Source organism: Amborella trichopoda, chromosome 11 (assembly GCF_054954075.1).
Source record: "Amborella trichopoda isolate Santa Cruz 75 chromosome 11, AtrichopodaSantaCruz75HAP2 v2.0, whole genome shotgun sequence".
NCBI classification, from domain to species: Eukaryota; Viridiplantae; Streptophyta; class Magnoliopsida; order Amborellales; family Amborellaceae; genus Amborella; species Amborella trichopoda.
This window is the reverse complement of record NC_142346.1, coordinates 1,815,649-1,831,670: the sequence shown is the minus strand read 5'-3', so window position 1 is coordinate 1,831,670 and position 16,022 is coordinate 1,815,649. Positions and strand designations below refer to the sequence as shown.

General features: G+C 39.8%; 1 protein-coding gene across 19 annotated transcripts in view; it reads left to right on the top strand.

Annotated features, from left to right (window-relative positions):
- Window positions 1–922: 922 nt before the first annotated feature.
- Window positions 923–16,022, top strand: part of TBL12 (trichome birefringence-like protein (DUF828)) — a 37,319-nt gene continuing 22,219 nt past the window's right edge. For 2 of the 19 annotated variants that reach the window (XM_088851945.1, XM_020671637.2), the window contains exons 1-3: window positions 923–1,068; window positions 2,101–2,879; window positions 10,076–10,207. In XM_088851945.1, coding sequence (XP_088708071.1) covers window positions 2,284–2,879; window positions 10,076–10,207 — 728 coding nt within the window. In that variant the 5' untranslated portion in view covers window positions 923–1,068; window positions 2,101–2,283. Of the gene's footprint in view, window positions 1,069–1,209; window positions 1,331–1,588; window positions 1,632–1,720; window positions 1,840–2,100; window positions 2,880–10,075; window positions 10,208–13,088; window positions 13,217–16,022 lie in introns of those variants that run through there. The other 17 variants (XM_088851944.1, XM_020671639.2, XM_088851943.1 and 14 more) reach the window with 11 other exon arrangements.

Genomic DNA, 16,022 nt, shown 5'->3' with positions numbered 1-16,022 from the left:
GATTGGTTTTTTTCTCTTTAAATCTGAAATTGTGTTCCCCTCTAACCTCTGAGAATGTGTTTCTCTCTAAGACCATAAACAGGTGCCTCTGCTGTAAATCAGTTCCTTCCTCTGTAAATTCTTAAGTGCTTGAAATTTTTAGATTTTGAAAATGGATTGTCCAAAATTTAGATACACAAGAATCCTGATTTCTATAAGAAAATGGCGGTTTCGAAGGCAGAGAGAGAGTACCAGACGGTGTGAGCAACGGAGGTTTTGAAGGTAGCGAGAGAGAGGAGAGAGAAAGAGAAACTTACTCTAAGAAGTGAGCAGACTCTACTATGATGAATGAAGAGAGTACCATTGCCGTTGTAGAGAGAGATATTACCGTAGTGAAAATGAAAACATGGGAATGAGGGTTAAAGAAGATTTTAGATTGATACGGAATAAAATAGTTTGATGGGGTCAATTTTTATAGCCAAAAGTGAAAAAATGGGAAAATAAAGAATGAGGGGGTTGAGTGAAATATTTGATGATTTATTTGTGCCGCTTGAAAGAAAATTGGAAAGAGTGAAATCATTGGTTTTGGAGTGTGCTTTATCTTGGGGGTTTCAAAGATTAAATTAATAATGTATATTGCATTCTCTGATTTTCTTTTTATTATCTCTATCTATTTTGTTGTCTGCTTTTTTTTTATGTTGAGTTCTGAAAATAGAGTACCAGTTTGAGAGTTATTTGCGGTTTCTATAAGGTTGCAACCTTAAACAATCCAAGTAAGTTCACCTCCAAATTTTATATTAACATGTAATTTTGTTGCAAAAAAATCTTAGGATTATCTTAAAATATATTTTAATATCTAATTAAAAAATTTTAAACTCCAAAAATAGTTAAAATCAAGGAGATCTATAAACATTTAAAAATCTTGTTTATGGACGGTCTAGATAATGTGTTGCAAGAAGACTATTTTTTAGACTCAAAAACTTTCTTTTTTTAAATTCATACATCTCGATGTCGAGATGACCGGTTGCAACCCTATATAAACTTTTCCGGAGTTTTAATGCTATGAATGAGTCTTGAACTTCTAGGATGGTAAGGACAGGGAACTGTTAGTAAAAAATAATGCATTTTGTTCTCATATTTCTGTTTTTTTTTTCCTTGTGAGTACCAACATATTAAATTTCAAGAATAATTTGTGAATGAAATGTGGTTTTTCTTTTTTATTAACATTTTAGGGCTCCAAAGGAAATTCACTAACCCTGCAGACTGTACTCTCCTCCTTGCCCATCTGAATTGGGTTTTTTTAGTACTGTCTATGAGAACGCCTTCTTAATGAGGAATAGATGCCTAAGAGGTCTTGCTTTTTTCAGACATTTTTTTTATGAATGCATGTCTATGAGATTGTTTTCTTACGAAAATGTGGATTTTTAGATGAAATTGTTAAGTCTTTATTTGGATATTTGAATGGATGCCTAAGCAGTCTTGCTTTTCAATCTCTTGCTAGATGCACTAAACATGCTATTTTTTATTTGTGTGAATGGATTCTTTCTAATTACTGCATTGATGGACATTAAAGATCGCCACAATCTGATTTGGATTTTTTTTTTATTGTGAAGGCCTTCTCATCATGAAAATGTAGCCCTTTGGACGAAAATGTAGTTTTTTTTTTTTTTTTCAGTTTGTTGATGAGTGGATGTCCAAGATCTGTCTTTTTTCTTTCTTGCTAGATGGGTATAAGTGATTATGTTCATCACAACTATATCATCTGTTTTCCTCTAGGTTGTTTTTTGTCAAAATTTGGTGTATTTGAGCTGCTATTGACAACTGAAGGAATAGATAGTTCATGGCATGAGATTTATTGAAGTACTTGTTTTAATTTTTTAGGGAGTGTTCATTTACTCTTTGTTGTCAATTTAGGGTCGAATGATTGTTATGGGAAACTTGTGCTCTACATTTTACAATTTTCACCATCACTTGCTAATCTTCTACATTTTGCAATTTTCACTATCACTTGCTAATCTTCCAGCATGTTATGGAACAATAGTATTTAGAACTTTTTTAACATTCCAGGTTATCAAACACAGAAACCTCTATAACTTCTTACAATAACTTCTTTTTTCCCAGCCAGTGGTGATCGAGGGTGATGATTATTAGGTGGATCAAGAAAGCGACAGAATTCCCTTGAGACTCGATGAATTGATTCGGTGAGGAGTGCTACTAGTAGCTATGGTGCATCTAACGTGGAGGCAGATCGTGCTTCCCTCCCTCCCTTCATCTCTTTCTCTGTCTCTGATGCAATGAACTACCATGAATCTCGGTCCCTTTCCTTCTCTCACTAAACGCCCACTTCTTCACTCCCTTCCTTACTTCACTTTTCTTTCACTTCTCTTAATCACCTGCTTTTTTCTCTATCTCTACACCAATGTCCTTCCTTTCTACACACCCCCATCGCTTGAACCACTTACGCCAAGAACCAGCCGTGGAAGTTGCAGAGCCTCTCAAGAAACTGATAACCTTCCATATTTCAATGGGAAATGGATAGAAGATCCCCAAAAGAAACCCTTTTATGGAGAGGAATGCCCATTTCATAGAAACGCATGGAATTGCTTGAAGAACAAGAGAGAGAACATGGAGAAGATCAATTCATGGAGATGGGTTCCTGATTCATGTGCTTTGCCAACGATTGATCCATTTGGTTTTTTGGGTTTAATGAGGAACAAGAGAATTGGTTTTGTAGGTGATTCTCTGAATGAGAACTTTTTGGTTTCTTTCCTCTGCATTCTTAGAATTGCGGATGAAACAGCGAGGAAATGGAAGAGGAATGGGGCTTGGAGAGGTGGTTATTTCCCAAAATTTAATGCGACTGTTGCGTACCATCGTGCTGTTCTTCTCGCTAAGTACCAGTAAGTTATCATTTTTCGATTTCAAATTCCTCTCACTAAGCTACTTTTTAACAAAGGATACCTAACATTTTCTCTTGGCTATTGGTATGCATTTTAATTTCGAATTTTTCGTTTGACCTACAAAAATGAAGTATAATTATATACTTGGGTCACACGGTTCTTACCCCCCAAACCCCACCCCACCCAAAAAAATACAACAGAAAAAAAAAGCAGATTTGTGGGTCATCTCTGAAATTTCTTTTCAATAGAAATGTGTGATGGATATCTGGAAAAAACTACTATTATATTTCATGGCCTGTGATCTTCTTAACCATAGTTCAGTTGTTTAATGTATGCGATTTGGGTGCCTGATATTTCCTGGAGTTGCAAATTCTAAAATTTGAAATTAACACTGACCAGGAATATGATAATGGTATTGGGTACGCATGGCAATTTGTAATTGTGTGAAATCTGACAGTGGTTTAGCATGATCCATGTATCAATGATGACTTTGTTTAGGCAACTTGTGAGAATATATGGCCTTTGGAGCATATAAGCATATGCTGGCTTGCCAAGCACAAACGATTTTGATTTTTCTTCTTTGAATATTGTAAAAAATTTAATACTGAAATAAATTCATTTTGATTTTGTTCCCTTAGATTCTAACTTTGTGGAATCTCAAAAGATCGCTGATTAGATGATGTCCAGGTATCGCGACTATACAAGAATACCATAGCATCATCCCACAAAACTGCAGGAAAAACAAATCTGACTTTAGTGAGACATCCAGATCCTTTCCATCTATTTATATGTATCTATTTATATGTAATTATCAGATCCTTTGTTCGCTAGTCTTCTTTAGAGACCACACTGGCTAAGAGATTACTTCTTCCCTAAATATCTTGTTCTCTCTTGTTGGGTTTGTCTTCTAGCTTATTGGACCAATAACTGTTGTTGTTCTCAATCAATTTTTATTTTTTGTTTGGTGATGATAAGAGGATGCATATTTGGACTCTAGCTCGATATCTAATAGTTGCGTGCGTCATTATATTCCTAATTATACAAAGGGACGATTGTGCTTGCTCCTTGGTTTTCTGGCAACTTGGCTAAAAATAAATTATGAAAAACTAAAACTGAGCGTTAATTGCCTCTCTAGGCTAATTGTCTTTGAGTTGATTGCTAAGAGTAAATCCGACCTGTTTTGCTCTTGACGTTGTGGAGAGTGGAAACTAATAATGTTTTATGAGTAACATAAACGGATAGTTGGTGCTGGTTGAGTCGTTATTATTATCGCACATTGCTTTGCAAGTTTATGTAATCAATGAATTAAATTATAAGTAATGCCTTATAATGTGCCAATTTTTTTATCATACAATATGCATTAAGAATCAGATTGTTGCATTATCCATATATTTTTCAAATGTTTCATGTTATAATGTTCATTATATATCCGATGAAGATTGAATTATCTGGTTTTAGAATGAGTAAAAATATCAAAAATAATGGCATAAACAATCCTTTCTGTAATGTATACTGCGTATCCTGGACATCCATGATGAACTGTAGTTCTAAAGGCAGACATTAGGCCTGGAAATCATCATGATCTCCATCGCCCTTCTTGAGAACAGATGATGTTTCCCAGCTGCATATATGTTGCACCCCTTTCCTTGGCATCTTGCGGGTAGACTAAGTGAGGCCTGTGGTTCCCCTTAGCGTGGTTCAAAGGACCCGCAAGTCCTAAGGGGACTTGTGCTTCTTTGGTGGAGTTAGCTCTCTCTCTTGGCAGGCCAGTTCTTTAGGCCTACAAACCTATATGAGGGAGTTGAGACGCCCTCAATTTTGACGAAGTGAGAGGTCAAGGAGGTGTGGCAATGGTGAATGGTGCATGCACAGGTGGGCTTCTGGCTAAAGACCCTTAGTGGTAGTCCTTGGGAAAGATAGTGCGGATGGCTAAGGCTAACTTAGGGAGAGGCTTGGTGGGCTCGATCATGGAGAGTGTGGCCAAGAGGGACATGGCTGTTAACCATGTGCAAGAGGGGGCTTGGCATTATACCTGGCTGGGTAGGTTTATAGACAGTAACAGTCATGAGTTGGTATTTTTGTAACTGCCCTAGACATGGGATTGTGTAACCCATGAGCTATGGAGAGAGGGATTGCACATGTAGTTGGCAAGTAGGACTTAAAGCCGTTGTAAGTGCCAGACCATGGGGGTGGGAATGATTGGGGTGCGTGGTGTGGTAGGGTCAGTCCCTACTAGCAGGCAGCACACAGCTGGACCGTGGGCTTCACGATGCGCTTGAGCTGGACAGGCAGCCCAGTTCGAATTTGAATTTTGGCAGGATCATGATTGCAGTGTTAGGTAGCGTGCACCACCCAGGCGAGCTTGGTCAGAAGGCATGGGTGATATGGCATGCAAGGGGTTGCAAGGGCGTCGGAAATGTGGGCAACACTCCTCTTGCCCATCATGATGCCACCAGGGACGTGGGTGTGCTGAGCAGTCACTTGGCAGATCGGGGCAGACTGTTGGAGGCTGGCTAACAAGTGTCCCATGTGTTTTTGAAATTCAAATGTTACGACTAGGTACTATATAAACCCCAGGCCCAGACCCTTTAGGGGGCCATCTATGGCTGTATTCTCCTTTATAATTGTACAAATCAGTAATAAAATTCAGCCCATGGCCCTTTTACTCCCTTATGTGTGTGTTTGCTCTTTCATCTTGTGTGACTTGTGGAAGGTTGGCCTGGCCTTAGGGCACGACTTGGGCATGGCACTACATGGGTTGGGTGGTGTGAGAAGCCACCCCCATGACAGTTGGCATCAGAGCCGAAGGTTGGTTAGTTAGTAGGATCATGGCTGGTGGTATTGCTGAAATTCGAGATTATGTCAACCACCTCGAGGAACAATTGGAGCAACTCACCCAAAGGGCTCCAGGATGGTGGGTTGGGGTACAGGCTTGCTCTTGGAAGCCTAGATTGGTGCTTTGTAGACCAAATGGATGACCATTGTGGTGTCTGTGATGCTTATATGGGATCCTCATGGACAACCTCAAGGCCTTCACGGAACCCTTCAAGGCCAACCTTGCGAGCCTGCATGAAGACATGACACTTATCAAGAAGGCTTTGATTGCCACCACATGTGGGCTAGACACACAGAGAGTGAGGGTGTTATAGGCTTAGAGCTGAGGGTGTTCGAAGGCCAGGGAGAATCCCAAATGTTGGATATCTTTTTATGGTTCGTGGAGCAATACTTTGAGAATGCTCATACCTGTGAGGAGGATTGTTTTGGCATTTTGAACCATGTACCTCATAAAAAATGCAAAGCTTTGGTGGAGAATGTGGGCCAAGGACTTGTCAAGGCCCAAGGTGAGCACTGAGGAGGTCTAGAAACAGGAATTGAAGGATCAGCCTTTGCCAAGAAATGCAGCATGGGTGGCTCAAGAGGCTTTGAGAAATCTTTCGCAGATAGGTTCGGTGAGGGACTATGTGAAGAGGTTTGCATTCCTCATGTGGGACGAAAGCTGCAAGGTTGGGCCCAGGCTGAGTTAAGGAGGTGAGGCATGCAAGACTTGCGCATTGCTACGGCGGCAATGGAGGGCCTAGCAGATTACGATCTTCGTGATGTTGTGGAGTCAAAGTATGAGGATCGACTGTCGAGGGTAAATGGTGAGAGAGTGGTGTACCGCCAAGCACTGGACCTGAGAAGGGGACGACCATGATAGAGAGGCACCTGAAAAGGCCTTCTTAGGCTGTTTTATTTACAAGGGTGACCATTGAGCGAGGGAGTTCTTGCAAAAGCAGCCCCTTAGCATTGTTCGACTAGTGGAGTATTAGGAGGCCACAACATGGGCTTACTTATTGCGCTCAATGAAGGCAGTGTAGTTGGTATGAACTGGTGCATAGACTTGGGGGAAGTCACAAATTGTAGTTGAGGTGACCGATTTGAGGAGTCAAGTGGTGACTTAGGCAGGTCACCATACGGAGACCATCGATGGTCAAAGTGGTCCAGTGGTCAGAGTCATTTGACTCCACAATGGGTGGGACATCCTCGACTAGTGGGAGGTGCGATGTGCATAGGCATCCACCTAGCCTTAGTGGGGAAAACAAGAGGCGATTTAACTGGCGTGAGTACTGCAAGTATTGCTTGACATCTCGACCTGTGATAAGGCTGCTATAAGGCCTTCCTCTTGAGAGCTGTAGGTGGCAGCCTGTGTCGTGGTAGCAACAATAAACCTGGCCACACACCCAAACACATGCTGGCAGCTCAAGAACCTGACCTTGTGTGATGAGTAGAGACTCGGTGATAAAAATGCACCAAGCCAAGTGAACAAGTATAGATTTGGTGGCAGCATCGGACCCGATCAAGTGCGAAGACTAGAAGAGGCTTGGTCCAAGCAAGCATGAGCTTTGGGCCAAAACCGTAGTTTATGGGTGGTGTTAAGCCAACATCAAACAAGGACTTCAGAGTTCAGGTGGGTGAGGCTTGTTAGACCCATTTCTTTGGTGTCATGCAAGTAGGCTAAGTTGGGCAAGTCGTCCCCTTAGGGACGATGCAAAGGACCCACAAGTCCTAAGGGAACTCGTGTTACTTTGGTGATGTTGGCTATCTCTCCTAGCAGGCCATCTCGTCAGGCCTACAAACCTATATGAGCGTGGTGAGGCCCCCTTAGTCTTGATCGAGTGAGAGGTGAGGAAGGTGTGGCATTAGTGCATGGTGCACGCACATGTGGGCTTGTGGCTAAAGACCCATAGTGGGAGTCCTTGGGCAAGCTGCTGCAATGGATGGCTCAGTCTAACCCAAGAAGAGGCTTGGTTGGCTCCACCATGGATAATGTGACCTGATTGGTGATGAGTGTGAACCATGTGTAAACGGCAGGCCGACTGTACACCTGGCTGGGTGGGTTTATACACTGTGATGGTCATGAATTGGTATTTATTTGTATAATTGCCCCCATGAAAGTTGTGGCTATGTGGAACTCTATGTAGTAAATTCAAAGCTTTTTCCTTTTCTTTTATTCAATATACCTAAATTCCACTTATATGGGCCACTTTGCACTGCTGTAAATCAAAATTAAAACCCTAAATACAATCTAAGACCTTTACGTTTACTACTAAAATAAATAAACACCATTCCTTCTAGGCATGCCTTATCGAATTTAGTCAGCTTGACCATTAGGATATTAGGTAATCTGTGGGGTGAGAGAGATTAAATTTGAGCCATTCATCCCACAAATCAGACATCATGATTTTGGGTGAAAATTAGGAGCCTTATCTCTTTATAATTTGAACTTCTATTTAAATTTGAATTATAACCACTTAGTATTATCTAGATCTTCCAAAACTATAGGAAATCAAAGATAATTCTTTTTATTTTTGTCGAAAACAAAACTCCCACTTGAATAGGGAACAAATCTATTTAATTTTAAAAGATTTCCTAACTAAATAAACTTTTAACTAGCATATTAAACAAAATAAGTGGGCGTGTCACCCTATGGACTTTATATGGCGCCTACAAGGCCACACGTCCCACTCATGGGTGGTACTCACATGGGGGAATGGATCCTAGGTCCCCACATGTGGCCTTCTTGTTTTGAAAATTTCGAAAATACCCTTTTTGATGATTTTACAGTTGAAATAAATTTTGAAAATTCTGAAAATTTGTATAAATCACAAAAACATTTCTAATGCCAAAAATAAAATATTTAGAAGTGGATTGGTACCAATAGGTCAAAATTAGTGACAATAAGGGCACTTCACTTGACCCAAGAACTATGAACTACTACTGTTTTCTCATCCAACCCAACAATGACCCGTGACCCACAGTCTCAATCTAGGGGCTCATGATTTGCTTGTCAAAGTTGGCCAATAAACAGTGGAACTATGATTTTGAGATGTGGATTTCAGTCTCCCCTTTTAAGAGCGAGTTCAACACTTGTCACTATAGTGTAAAGGGGGCTGTCTCCATGCACATGTATACGTGTCCCCCTATAGGGCTGCTTCTAGTAATGCTACTGTCATGTGTACATGCCATGCGAAAGTTTGTTGAGGCTTTCGCCCTTGCTTTCACAGGCATACAACCGTACACATGACTTCGCACAATTCTCTTGGCCTACAGATATGATCCTTGGGCATCTCTTCGACTTCAACAAGGGATGACCCACTGTAAATCCTTCTTTGTAGTATCACATACCCAGTGGTAAGGGTTTTAGACATAACTAGGACAATGAACTGCCCAACTCATGGTCAGTCAACACACACACTCCCACTGAAGTGCATATTTCATTAAAAATATCATTTTTACAAGCTCTCTAGGCCTTTAAAAGGCCATAAAACTCAACACAAACCCTACACCCTAAATATGGGCTGGTGTAATGGCCATGAGCCATGTGAGAGGAGTGCACATGTGGTGGGCAAGTATGCCTTAAAGCCATTGTGATTGGCCATGGGTGATGGGCAGTGATTAGGGTGCATGGCATGGAGGGGCTCGGGCCCATTGCAAGACTAGCGCACAGCGGGACCATGGGCTCCATAATGCGCTTGAGCTAGGTAAGTGGCCTAGTTCGGATTCAAATTTTGGCTAGCTTATGATGGCTGTGTGAGGTGGCATGCACCACCCATGCTGACTTGGTAAGAAGGCATGGGTGGTACGACATGCAAGGGATTGTAGGGACCTAGGAAAGGTGGGTAGCGGTTTCCTTGCCCATCATGCTGTTATGGGGTGTCGATGTGATAGGTCAGGGCAGAGGCTGGCTACTAAGTCCCTTGTATATTTGAAATTCAAATGTTGTAAAGGGGTCTATATAAGCCACATGCTCAGACCCTTGAGAAGGCATATGTGATTGTATACTCCTTTGTAATTGTACAGTGTAGTAACAAAACTAGGCCACAACCCATTTACTCCCTTGTGTATGTGTTTTTGCTCTTTCCCCTTATGTGGACTGTGGAAGGTTGGTCTGGCCTTAGTCGGGGCAGGACTTGGGCTTGGTTCCATATGGGTTGGGTAGTGTGAGAAATCACCCGTTTGACAATACACTTTCCCATGCGGAATCTTGGATAATATTTTCGTAGATCTTGGAATCGGTGCTTGATATACCATTATTTATGCAAAAGGCATACCAATATGTTTATTATTTTGACCACTATTTATTACATAAATGCAGGCGTACATACATTATCATGCATTTCATTTCAAAAAAACATGCTTACAATTATTGAATAAAGATGGCAGCCTTTAAATTCTTTGGAGGAAAATCAACTGAAGGGGATTTACAAAGTCGATGTTGATATACCTGCGGATGATTGGATTGGCGTCACCGACTTTTATGATGTTCTAGTTTTTAATACGGGGCACTGGTAATAAATCTTCTTCTAATGTACATATTTTTTTCCATGGTTTATGTTGAAAATGAAATGCTTCGAAATAGCCTTGATTAGCAAGCTTTGAATAGATTGCTGGTTCCATAAATGTGCATTTTTAAGTGGCCCCATTGTGTATAAATGAGGTGTAGGTATCTGTTCGTAATTTGGTTGTGCATTCCATTTTTTAGTAGTTGTTCTTGTGAAATTATTTACCAAGAATGAAATAGCATATTTTGTCTTTAATTTGTCTTATAAGTCTTCTTATGACGTCTTGAGATACAGTTGGGTTATGAACAGATTTCTGGTTTTGAGTATCCATGAAAATTAGGTACTTATTATGTTTTTTAGATCCTTGAAATGGGTAAAATGGTTCTTTCGTGAAGATATTTGCATTAAATATTTATATAGCATTAGTATCTTGCTTGTAGACAGTAGCAGGTTTGTTTTTTTATTGAGAAGGTTAACAATTTGTATTAAATGAGATGGGTACCTCAGTAAGAGTCGAGAGTACCCACAGACTGGGTCTCCGAGCCAAAAATGGCCACCTGGCAGTGGGCCTGTACAAAAAGGGAAGGGCTAAAAATACCCCCAAATATAAAAGTTAAACTTGAGCAAACCAGGAGGGGCTTATAGGACACGCTATAGTTGTTGGAAACGTCCGTGATTCCGAATCGTTTATGGAATTAGAATCGTGTGTATCAGAAGTTTCGAAATCTAGGAATCGCTGTCTGTACGATTCGGATTTGAGAAAAGTGATTCTCACTATTTCGGAAACGCGATTCAAAAAATTAAGAATCGTGTTTCCTATTTACAAGAATCGATGTCCCTTTGTGTTGGAATTGCGTTTCATACCTATATGGAATCACACATGACCCCACTTGTTTCAGTGGTTGCTGGAGTCGTGATTCGATTAGATTGGAATCGTGATTCTTAAAAATATGGAATTGTGATTCCTAAACATAAGGAGTCGTGATTCCTAAAATTCTAGAATTGTTGTTCCCATCAATTTGGAATCAATATTCTCGCCATTCCGGAATCATGATTCTCCCCATATTAGAATCGAGATTCTCCCCTTACTAGAATTACGAACCAATTCCCTCCGGTATATGAGAGAGGTATTAAGAAAATATATAAATTTACCCATTACTACGAGATCAAATTTAGTGTATATACTCAGTCCAAGACTCCAAGTACTAATCTTAACCTTTATGATATCTTTGTGGACAATCCCATACAATGGACTCGTTCTACCGATAACCCTATTATGCCTACAAGGTCTGGAGCTAGTCTACGACATACAAGGAGTGAAAACAAGGGCGAGCTCCCTTTATCTCATTTCTTTGAATTATAAAATAAGTAATTCTTCTATGTTAAATGTAGTAAATATATAAGCTAGTCTAGGGCATATAAGGAATAATTCTTCAATGTTAAATGTAGTTTTGAGTCTTTTGACTTTTGAAAGTTGAGTTATTCAATTTTTAGTCAATTCCTCTGATATTTAATGATTAATTTAACCTAAAACACCACACAAGGCACTTCGCTCATATCCTTATTTTCTTCTTATTCTACTTAAAAAAAAGCATTTTTATCCTCTTATTCAACTTGAAGAACTGATGGTGTCGATCATATATTAAACATTATTATATAAGTAGTTTAGTACCCACACCATTTACCAAATATTATTAAATTTGAAGTAAAAATTTTTTAGTATTATTTATTTTTGGTAAGAGTTCTTAAAAAGTAACATGGAATGAAGGATGGAAATTAGTAAATAAGAAAATTAAAAATTTAACATATTACCTATATTTTAAAATTTGATTTTATTGCCGTGTGCAACAACTTCAAATTCTCTCACGCTCTCATACATGTCGCGCTCACTAATGATTGAGCACATATCGGAGGGTTCTGTTCTCCCTATGCTCACATTACTTTCATGTTATATATTATTTAGTTGAACACTTGAAGTTCCTATTCTCACATTACTTTAATATTATATTATTTAGTTGAAGTTCCTATTCTCGTATTACTTTCATGTTATATTATTTATTTCAAAAATTGAAGTTCCTATTCTCACATTACTTTCATGTTATATTATTTAGTTGAACACTTGAAGTTCCTATTCTTACATTACTTTCATGTTATGTTATTTAGTTGAACACTTGAAGTTCCTATTCTTACATTACTTTCATGTTATATTATTTAGTTGAAGACTTGAAGTTCCTATTCTCGCTTATAGTATTTAGTTCAAGAATTGAAGTTCCTATTCTCACATTACTTTCAATGTTATATTATTTAGTTCAAGACTTGAAGTAAAGATTGAACGCATTTAACATGGGAAACAAGATGCAACTTTTAGAAATATTAAAACTATTGAAGTTTAGTTTGAACACATTTAATGAGGGAGACGAAATGTAACCCATTACAAATAAAAACTTCTTAGTGTTAAGTAAAATTTGAGAAAATTTAATTTTAAGAAAAATATTATTTTTTTATTTCAAAAAACACTATTATAACTCATCAATGTCCTCGACTGGGTTTGCATGTTCCTAACGAATAGTCATGTGCATGGGGTAACGGTGAATTTATATTGGAGGAGAAGGATGAGGGGAAAGAGGGAATTTATGCATTCATCCAACAAATATTCATATACATTATATCATCCAAAAGGCCAAAGAAGAGGAGGAAAAGGATGAGGGGAAAGAGAATCTATGAATTCATCAAAAGTTATATATTATATCATCAAAGAGAGAGAGAGAGAGAGAGAGAGAGAGAGAGAGAGAGCTATTTTTTTCTCTTCTTGTTCCTTCGGGCGGCTTTGAGGTTTTGTGACATCACTGAAGACAATGCAACCTCTCCTTCTGCTGGGGTAGGCAAGGGCTGACTGGGTTGATGCTCAGAGGCGGGAATGCATGCCAAATCATCAACCTTTGTTGAAGTAGATGGGCTAGTGGTAGGACCTTGAGGTGGTACTATGGCAGCTAAATGTGTGTCATCGGCATCGAGGTACGCATCCATCTGTTCCAATGCCTCTATGTCATCCTCTAGGTGATCGTCTTCTGGATGTGCATCCCAATTCTTGTATCGCTCTTCATAATTCTACCCGTAATCTACTCAATAACCTGTTATTGTAATGCATGTATACCAATAACTCTGATCTGTTAGCATTAAGTTGATTTCGTTTAATGTTATGGATGTAGCTGTATGTGCTCTAGCATCTCTTGGCACATGAAGAATTAACACTTTGTGATAATACCTTCACTGTAATTGAATACAACTCAGGAGCTCCACCACCATACAAGTCCCACCATGCTACAGCAGGCATAGTGGCCCGATCACTGATGGATGGTGCCAGGGAAAACAACCCCTCTATTTCCCACGAAATCATTGATTTGCTGCCGCACTCTACCCCGTTCGACCTCGTCTGCAATTAACACGTTAAGAGCAACATGGTAACAAGTAGACACTTCTGGATTTTGATGGGGCTTCACCCTCTTATCTCCCCCCGGTGTAGGCATAGCCAAACCATTCACATGAGTAATACTTCGGACTGAGGAGGAATGCCAAACAATGGAAAGGAAGATTGGACCAGTCCCAACAATTAACGACTAACGTCTTCACTCTTTGAAACAGTGTGTGATCATCATATAGAGCCACTGCAATTGCTCCTAACATTGTATCCATACGCTCATATGTATCTCCCACAACAACTTCGTCACTGTTTGCAAATATCAACGTCTTCCATATTGGTCTAGTGAACCTTAATATCATTTTATTTGTTTTCCAAAATTCGTCGTCCATAACAACTTGGACCTCGCCTGTTCAGTGTTGCCTGCCCCACGTCTAAGACTCTCCCACTCATCCCCCAACACCAAGGATGCCAATGTGACTCGCACTTCCTTCAAACGCCTCAACATAATGTAATGGTATCCAAACCTAGTTTCTTTTGCTTTTAAAAGCTCGATGCTCGAATAAGTCCTAAAAATGTGGAGACATCTTGTATGATTTTTGATGTACATCATCACCTTTTTGGCCAGTTTGCAATGGTTCCTAACAAAAGCAAAACTAGGATTTTTCTTTTTCTTGTCAACAACATCCTTCATTAGAAGACTCAAGGTGTGCGCTAAACAACCCGACCAAAAAATGTGAGGATGTCGGCTCTGAATTAAAGCCCCAACACCCTTGTAATTGGCGGCATTGTCAGTGACAATCTGAACCACATTATACGGTCCAATAGTGTCTATAGCCTTTAAGAGAATATCTGCAATATATTGGCTCGAATGCTCAACACTAGAGTAGTCAAGACCATTCACAAACATAGCCTTTCCACTTGACACGTCTATGATATTGATCAAAGACTGATTCTTCACATTGCTCCAACCATCTGAAACAACAGACACACCATAAGCAGCCCACTCATTCCTTATTTGGCCTAATGATTGATGTATTCTACTTCTCTCTTTATCAAGTAGAGTTGTCCTGAGCTTCATATTTGGGGGCCATATAGCCACTTCGGTGCATTATTTATGGCGTATACCATTTCGTGAAACCTAGGGCCCCTTGCAATGTTAAAAGCGATGCCGTGGGAATAAAAGAACCTTGCAGCTGCAGCATCCGCATCATCCCTGGCTTGCATATTAAATAATTGCAGAATTTTGGCCTGAGTCTGTCCTTTCCCTTTTCTATCCGCACTAGTTGATTGTAATAGTGATGGGAACAAGGATTTGTCTATTTTCATAGCATCAGTATGTGGCCTACTCCCTTACATCCTTTGAGCTTCATCTTCCTCATGTTTCAAAGCCATCTTCATTTCTTTTGATAGCTTAGAGCATGTTGAGATTCCTTTGGACCTGTGCCCAAATTGTTGATCCAAAAGGTGAACACGCACACGTGCATAAGATCTAGCAAAAGGAGCCTCCCTACAATTAAAATTGCATAACCCTTCTTTGTTCCCCCAGACTTTTGTATAACTGCCAGCCACAATGACATATTTCCACAAGGGAGTTTTGGTGGGCTCCTCAACCTCATCTTCAAAATCTGAGGCCTCAGCTGTATTATCTTAGCCAAAAAAATCATAATAACCTTCCTGTCCTGCCATGCTAATGCTACCTGTGCATTTGATAATGACAATATTATTATTAAGCTAGTTAAGGTCTTCCCTCTATCCAACGCATAAAACTTGGACCGCCCCCCCTAATTCCGACCCAAGGAGTTTTAGCTTGGATCCACCCTACCTAATTCTGAACCAAGGCATCAACTTGGATCCGCCCACCCGAGTTCTAACCCAAGGCATGTAACTTGGATCCGCCCACTTGAGTTCCAACCCAGGGCCCATAACCTAGATTCGCACACCCTAATTTCGACCCGAGGCATGTAATTGCCCACCAAGCCGACTCAAGGCATGTATCTTGGACCTGCCCATCCGAAATCCGAGGCATGTAACTTGGATCCAGCCAACAAAATGCTAATCGAAGGCAGTTAACTTGAATCGCCACCCGAAGACAAACCTAGCCGTCTTATATATTACAAAATGAAAGGGCCCTTTCCGACTAGGCTACACCGGTACAATTTCACAATATAGTTATAGAACCATTTGAAAAAAAACAAAAAAAATAGATTGGTTCAATGTCATGGACATTAGGGGTTTTGCATAGAAGATGGATCAGAGGTTGAGAAAAAGCATTTGCATACATATAAAAGCTCCCTTTTGATTGCTGATGTGGTTAACTAGTATTTCTATCAACTCTTGTTTCAAAAAGAAGGAACGAATGTTGAGAAGAGCATGTGCATACATATAAAAGCTCCGTTTTGT